The sequence below is a fragment of the Mustela erminea genome, chromosome 4 (assembly GCF_009829155.1).
Source record: "Mustela erminea isolate mMusErm1 chromosome 4, mMusErm1.Pri, whole genome shotgun sequence".
Lineage (NCBI taxonomy): Eukaryota > Metazoa > Chordata > Mammalia > Carnivora > Mustelidae > Mustela > Mustela erminea.
In genome coordinates this window covers 24,939,795-24,948,092 of record NC_045617.1, presented here as the reverse complement: position 1 = coordinate 24,948,092, position 8,298 = coordinate 24,939,795, and the positions used below count along the sequence as shown (strand labels likewise).

Sequence of the window (8,298 nt, the reverse complement as noted above, 5' to 3'; positions counted from 1 at the left end):
AGGAGGTAAATGGGGAGACATCTCTGAATGGGAAAAGAGTGTTAAAATACTTGTGTCCTGGGGTGCCTGGGTGGCTCAGTGGGTTAAGCCTCTGCCTTCTGCTCTGATCATGATCTCAGGGTCCTGGGATCGAGCCCCACGTTGGTCTCTCTGCTCTGGCGGGGAGCCTGCTTCCCCCTCTCTTTCTGCCTCTCTGACTACTTGTGATCTCTCTCTCTCTGTGTCAAATAAATAAAATCTTCAACAACAACAAAAAAAAAGATACTTGTGTCTCGGGGTGCCTGGGGAGCTCGGTACCAGACTCTAGGTTTCAGTCCAAGTCATGATCTCAGGGTCGTGAGTTCGAGCCCAGCAATGGGCTCTGTGCTCAGCATGGAGTCTGCTTGCGTTTCTCTCTCCCCCTCCCTCTGTCCCTCCTGCTCAGGCTCTCTCTCTAAAATAAATAAATTAAAAAAAAAAAAGAGAGAGATTTGTGTCCCATGTGAATATTCACCAAAAGATGACCTCAGCAGAGGAGTGTTTTAAAAAACAAGTGGATGACATGGCCTGTTTTAGGTGTACCAGTCAGCTTCATTCCCTGGCCGTCGCTGTCATCACCCAGTGGGTTCATGAACTACATGGCCATGGTGGCAGGGATGGAGGTGATGCACGGGTCCAGCAACAGGGACTTGTGTTCAGCCTGACCCGGCTACAGCCGCTGCTGAGTGCCCAAACTGCTGCAGCAGTGACCAACACTGACGCCCCCACATGGCACCACTCCTGGGAGCGATCAGCCACGTGGAATGTTGATTACATTGGACCACGTCCACCATGGAAGAAGCAGCATTTTGTTCTTACCAAATAGACACTTATTTTTGGATATGGATTTGCCTTCTCTGCATATGTTTTTGCCAAAATGCTTGTGAATTTACAGAATACCTTATCCACCATCATGCTGATCCACATAATATTGCTTCTGATGAAGGAACTTGGCCAATGATGAGTGGCAATGGGCCCACATCTGTGCGATTCACTGGTTTTACCATTTTCCCCTGCCACCCTGGAGCAATGGATTGATAGAATGGCCTTTTGAAAACTCAAGTGACAGGTCCAGGTAGCGGGCAATGTCGCAGGGCTAGGACTTTGAATTCCAGGAGGCTTTCTGTGCTCTAACCACGGTGCTGTTTTGATCCCATAGCCACAATTCGCACATCCAGGAATCAAGGAGTGAAAATGGGAGTGGCACCACTCACTATCATCTCTGTGATTCACTAGCACACTGTACACTCCCTGTCCTCGAGAACTTGTGCTCTGCTGGCCTAGAGATCTTAGTTCTAAAGGAAGGAAGGCTTCCATCAGCAGACACAGCAGTGCTTCCACTGAACCAGAAGTTGAGATCGCCACCCAACCACTTTGAGCTCCACAAGCCTCTGAATCAACAAAGAAGGTAGTTAGTTACTCTGCTGGGTAGAGGGACCGATCCTGACTACCAATGGAAATTTGGGTTGCTAAGCGACAGGACATCTGGAAAAACAGAGCTGTTGAGGCATCTCTTAGTACTACCACGTCCTGTGATTGAAGTGAGTAGAAAACTACAACCAAATTCAGACAAAGGTTTAAGTCACCTCTCCAGGTTAAGAACCATGACCAGCTGAAGTGCTTGCTGAGGGCAAAGGAAATATGGAATGGATGATGGAAGGCAGCTATAAAAACCGGCTATAGCCACGTGACCAGTTGCTGAAATGAGGACTGTGAATTCTATTTCTTCCTTATGTTTGTATATACACTCACATGCAAAGAGCACATTTGTTTTCTTCCCGCATCATCTAATGTTATGTACTAGTAACAATAAACTTTGTATCTCAGCATTTATGTGGGTTATCAAGACGAGTGAGAATGATCAAGAGTTTGTCTGGGGTTGTATGCAGGATAGTTCCATCGCATTAGATGTATCATCTTGTTAATTGTCCTTGTTTGTTAATTAAGTGTGGTTCAGAGTGGAGTGTGAATGCCAGGTTGACAAGAGGTGGACTGTATGATCAGTTCATGTGTCAAATTGGGTAGTCCCACCGCTCAGCCAAACACTAACCTAGGTGTTGCTATGAAGGATTTTGTAAATGTTTTTAATGTCTGTTATCAGTTGACTTTAGACTCTCCTACTCTGGGTGGGCCTGATTCCATCAGCTGAAAGGCCCTAACAGAACTGATTCCTTGAAGAGGAAACTGCCACCTGCAGACTAGTTCCCACTTACTCCCTAATTCCATCCTGTCTTTTCTGGCAGTCCCTGACCAGCAATAAAGATGGTAGAACTAGGAGTCCAGGAACACACTAGAAGTATCAAAGAACTCTAGGGGGTGCCTGGGTGGCTCAGTGGGTTAAGGCCTCTGCCTTTGGCTCAGGTCGTGATCCCAGGGTCCTGTGATGGAGCCCCGCATCGGGCTCTCTGCTCAGCAGGGAGCCTGCTTCCCTTCCTCTCTCTGCCTGCCTCTCTGCCTACTTGTGATCTCTGTCAAATAAATAAATAAAATCTTTAAAAAAAAAAAAAGAACTCTAGAATATAAAAAGGAGCAGATAGAAGTGACAGCTTAGGAAACCAAAGTTGACTTGTGGACCTCAGTGCAGATCTAGAAACAGCGCCAGTAATTAAACAGACTCAGGAACTTAGCACATGTTCCCTCCATCAGAAATGGCACCAAGACCATCCCTAATGATGCAGCCCAGAGCCCCTGGCTCACCACCCTGGCCGGTTTGCCTCACAGCACTAAGTGACAACATACTGCTTATCTGTCATCATATACATTCTCTTTCCCAACCAAAGTAACTTGCCCAGCAAGTTCAGCATTCCATTTTCAGTACCCTAGAATACAGCTGGTGCCCAAGTTGTTGAATAACTAGGGGAGTATACAATCTTCCTTCCCAGCTTTAAGATGACCACTTTCAGATTAATTCTTTAGTCAAAACTTCCTGCTGCTATGCAATGCAATGTGAAACAGCTCTACTATAACGTTCTGGTTAATAGAAAAATACAGATATATTCTTAATAGCTTAAATAGATTCCTATAACCATGATAATCCGCAAAGTATTTGCTGCATCAGAAAAATTTAAAATTCAATAGGGGCATCTGGGTGGCTCAGTTGGTTAAGCATCCAACTCTTGCTCCCTCCCCAACCCCTCCCTTCCTCTAAAAAATTAAAAAAAAATTCAACAGATTGCTCTTTCAGCCATTTCTTTTTATTTACAGTTTGTGTTCAATGCAAATCAATTCCATAACATGAGAAGTTACTATGAATCAAAGCATAAATACACAAACACAATATACAATCCAAAATAGATGTACAGCATTCAGGTATGAAACAAAATGGAATGTTCATTCACACACACAGTAGCTTGAGATCAGTTGAATATGGTTGTTCTGGTAAAGGTTCCTAAAGATGGGAAAAAATGACTTTGGTTATCAAGACTACTGTGGCCATATTAAATACTGGAACATCTAAGCATCAGTGTGTGACCATGCGAACAAAAGACCTTAGAGTGTCTATTTTTAAAAAGCTTTCTGTGCATCGAGAAAGTTGTAAAAAGATTTACTTGCCAGAATCAAGCCCACTTTAGGCTTAGGACCAGGTTCTAACTATCTAAAGATACTGACTAACAGAAAGTATTCCAAATGTGGCTATTCTGATTCAGAGTTTAAAAAAAAAAAAAAGTATTTACAGAAAAGAGTATAAAATTTTCCCAAATTTAATGTAAGCTTCCAGTCTTCACTTCCCAAATACTTGATTTACAATTTTGGCTTCTGCACACATTTTGCCTTTTTAATTTCAAGATTTGTTGATTTTACCTTCAAAACAGATCATTTTTTAAATTACAAAATATTCAACATATGCAGAAATGAAAAGCATTTTGAAGTTAGCGGAGGTCAATGTTCCTCTACTCTTTGGAATCAAGTTTAGTTAAATGACTCTGGCACTCTTGAATACAAGTAAGTGATCAGTATATAAGCAAAATTTACTCATTATGCTTTAATCGGGGGGTAGATTCCAATCCATCATTGCCCTGAAACATGTCAATTACTATATAAAAAAATCAAATGCAATATCAAATTCAAAGCCTCAGAGGAAAGAGTTCAGTTCCCAAGAAACAGTGATAGCTTAACAAGGTAAAACTTTTTATCTAGAGTACACAGGCATTAAGTTAGTACTGCTAAAACAATGCATTGAGGATTTACAGTAACTCCTGGAAGTTCCTTCTAATGTACGAATAAATAGAATCAGGGAAGCTTTCTGTATTAACTGTTTTCAATGGCCTTGAAGATTTAATGAACCGAATGAAAACTGAATGTGTTCACATCTCATCTTTTACATCTAGGTAAGATAAAATCTAGTCTCGTTTTCAAGGTAGAATTTTACATGTCCATACTTCTTAAGCCACATTTAAAGAAATTATCTCTTAACTAATCTTGAATGTTGTCTCTTCATCTTGTACATGGAACTCCAGCAGATTTAATAGACATTCATCATCTAGTCAAACCCTTTACATGTTCTTCAAACCAATCAAATTTGGGATCCTCAACATTTTCGGTGTCAATAAAATAAGGTGTGGAATTAGCAGATACGATGAAGACCTGTTTTTCCTTGTCACACTGGATGTCTAGACGCCATTTGGATTGGGTTTAGAAGATGGGGAAGTATAGATGTTTTTGGCCTGAGTCTTTTAACAGTAGAGCTGTAGAAGGGAGAACGAGATCGCGAAGAGACTGGCTGTTGACTGCAGAGCACCGCCAGTTGGTGTGGTGGTGGTATTAGCTGGATTGGGAGCAGTCGAGGTACTCTGGGAGGAGTTGTTTGCAGCTGTTATATTTGTTGTATTTGAATAAATCTAAAATATACAAAAAGTTACACTGGTAAATTTCCACATGTCACAGCTGCCTCTATGCATCCTTAATATGCAATGAGATAAAAGAGAGAATCCTAGATTGCTCTTCCCCCATGGTTTCCTTACCTGTCATTTAGTTCTGAATTCTTGCTTAGTTCCGTTAAGATCTTTCTTTTGATTCAACACAAACTACCTACAGATGCCTACAGGACTGCAAAGGTAGCAGCGACCAAAAACGTTCCTCTAACTATTAACTTCCAAGAGTGTGGCTTTATTTTTAATTCTTTTTGAAGAAATAAAGGACCAAGTTAACTAATCTAGGTTTTGTGATGATGCCAACTTACTGGCATTGCAAAAGATTTGCCCTGGTCTCCGAGTAAGGGGAAGCTTTGAAAGTTGCATGAGTAACATGGATTCTAAAATACTGTAAAATCTGTACGTTTGTCAAACTTATCTACCCTGGATTTGCTAGGTAACTTACCCATGCCCATTTAACAAAGCCTTGGATTTAACTTAAGGGGACATGGGATATATTATCTGCTCCCTTGAAATCTTGAAATTATATAGATCTATATAGTTCTTCTCAAAAGTGGCCACAACATTTGTTTTAAATTGAAAAAGATGATGTCTTTCCTGAGTCTTTCCTGAAGCAAAAGGACTTCTCCCCCAAACGCCATGGAGTCAGAATGACAGCACAAAAGACACCAACAGGGTCTGGTGTTAAGTTTTCACCAGCAGCAGCCTCCCTGCCTGGTCATTAAGTCCAATGCTGTGGCCAAGAACCAACGTTCCCCCAGTGTCCCAACGCCTGAGTGGCACCATTCACCACACTGATTTTTCAAGTCACGAAATGCACAGTCCAGCGGGGCACGTGATAATCTCTCCTTTGTCACAGAACAAAGGCAGATGGGAGATTTCAGCTCTCCCTGCGAGGGAGGGTTTAAGAGGGCTTCTGATTACAGACAGGAGGGAGGATGTGGCACCAGGCAGGTCTGGGCCACATGTCCATTTTGCTGCCGATGATCCAAAGATAAATCCGTTCTATAGCAGCATCAGCTCCCTTTGTTGTAAAACCGATCATTAAGCAAATATGGGCTTAAAATGTATAAATCCTACCCAAAATAAAGGAAAATCTTGGTCAAGTCCAACATGCTTACTGAGCACCTACTGTGTGCAACATTCAGCTTGTCCTGCCAAGGAAATGGCATTCCCTAAAAGGAAAGCATTAATAATACGGGAAATTATCTAAACCAGAGCTGTTTGGGGACAAAACCTGGTTTGGGATGCCTTATAGGTTATCTGTTCTCACGTATACAAAGACCTTATAGTGTGAGTGCAGCGGGTGACCTTTGTCACAGAGCCTAGTGCACCTATAGGCGAATCTAAAGGTCCTCTACACCAACAAAAGAAACAAATGTTAATGTGTGAAATTGACATTAAATAAAAATTTCCCTACCAAACTAGATTTGCTTACCTAAAACCTCCCTTTTGAAAATTTTGGGGTGGGGGGGATCTGGTCGGAATGGAGGTGGGGTGCGGGTGAGGGAGATCAGCACGTTTTCTGCGGCCGCGCCCCTCCCCCACGGAGGAATTGTGAAAGGCTCGGGAGCGCAGCCGACCCGCAAGACAACAATAGGGTACAGTTACCCGGCCCGCGGAGGGGAAGCGGAGGAGCGCTTCGCTCTCCGGCTGCGCTTCCAGGTGAGCACGGCGGCTGTCTGGGCGACCCAAGACCCGTCGCACCCAACTTCTCGGAGGAAAAAGCTCAGGAGACACTCCTCATAAAGCCCCACTGTAAGAGGCGGGGAGCCCCACGTTCCCACCTCTGCCCTCCCAGAGCGAGCTCCTGGAAAAAATTGACCCTTCTCGCCCCCCCCCTCGCGCCCCACCCCGCTCGGTTCTCCCAGGCTCAGCCCCCAGCCTCCCTCGAGGAGGCCGCGCAGCCACCTGCGGGGCAGCGCAGTCCTCGTTAACCGCGCTGACCCGAAATCGGTTCCCGGGATAGAGAATCTGGGAGGGGGCGGCGGCGATGGGGACAAAGCCTGCCGGGGACTTGACTCGGGACGGCAACGTCCCACCCGCCGCCTGCCCAGAGGTAGCTGATGGGAGCTACCACGGGGTTCCCAGGTGACAAGAGATGGACGTGTAATTTAAGGTCGGACCCGGGAGAGCGCAGGGTGAGGAGCGGGTCCCCGCCCAGGCTTCAGCCGGGAACTGCGCGGGACTGGGGTGGGTTAACAGGGCCCGAAAGCCAGGGTTTCCTCGAACCAGCTAAGACGAGGATGGGGGAGAACGGCGCCCCGAAGGGGATCGTCCCCTTTGTGTGGTACTCAGGGGGCGCGAAGACACTCCTGGAGGGAAGCGGGGTGCCCTCCCGGGACAGCCCGAGGTCTCCGGACGCTCCAGAGGTGGGAAAGACACGTTCTCTTTCCCGCTAGGGCCTCGGACCTCTGGGAGAAAGCGGGTGGTGGACTCCAGCCGGCCCGGGAAGGAGCTGCTTGGGACTCGGGGCAGGGCAGGGGCCTCCCGGCCCACGCGCGGAGGGGCATTGTTCCCGGGGCCGCGGGAGGGTGGGGGCAGCCCGCCGGGGGAGCGGAAAGTGGGCTCCACGTTACCCTCCCCCAGGCCAGATACTGCGGGATTTCCCTCTCCGCAACCCCAGTCGGCTGCCCGCGCTGGGGGCGCAGGTCGGTCCCCCGGGGGCGGCTCCGACCCCCCCCAACAAGGCGCGGCCCCCGAGCCCCGCGGGCGCCAGGGCCTCACCTGCGTGGGTAGGAGCAGCGCCAGAAGCAGCAGCCCCAGTCCGAGCCTGGCCACCATCGCTCTGCCCATGTCCGCTCCGTCGGCGTCGGTGCGCGGCGCGTCTCACTGGATGCGGGGTGAGTGGAGAACCGCTGGCTCCGGGCGGGCGCAGGCAAGGTGGGGAGCGCGGCCGGCCGGCGGGACCTTATATACCGGGACAGCCACAATAGCCGTGACGTGGCGCCGCCCGCCCACCCGCGCTCCCCTCCGCCGTCGCCACCGCCCCCCGCGCGCGCCCGCCGGCCGCCTCCCCGCCCTCCCCACCCCCTCCCCACCCCCTCCCCCGCCGGGCTCCCCCGCCGGGCTCCCCCGCGCCCCCTCCCTCCGCCGCCGCCCGGGAGACCCCGGGGCGGCCGGGCCGCGGCAGGTGGGCGGCAGGGCGCCGCCGGCTGCTGGCATGCTGCTTTATGATTCCCCGCGCCGACTGCGTGCAGGCTGGCACAGGCGCCCGGCGACTCCCACACAGGACCCGGGGCGAACTCGCGAGCCACACACGCCGCTCCCGGGGCCCGGCCCAAGTTTCCTTTGTTTCCCCGGCCCTGCCATCTTACCCCCCCCACACACACACACACCCCCGAAAGAAAAGTCTGAGGCTCCCGCGCGGCGAACAGCCTTAGTCCCGGCTCCGACCGCGGCGGGGGCC

General features: G+C 48.7%; 1 protein-coding gene across 1 annotated transcript; it reads right to left on the bottom strand.

Moving 5' to 3' along the window:
• Nucleotides 1–3,190: 3,190 nt before the first annotated feature.
• On the bottom strand, nt 3,191–7,805 carry CD24 (CD24 molecule). The gene is made up of 2 exons (XM_032338908.1): nt 7,617–7,805; nt 3,191–4,856 (listed from the first exon to the last, which is right to left on the bottom strand). Exons 1-2 carry the CDS (start codon nt 7,683–7,685, stop codon nt 4,692–4,694), a joined length of 234 nt encoding a protein of 77 aa, XP_032194799.1. The 5' UTR covers nt 7,686–7,805; the 3' UTR covers nt 3,191–4,691.
• Nucleotides 7,806–8,298: the final 493 nt, after the last annotated feature.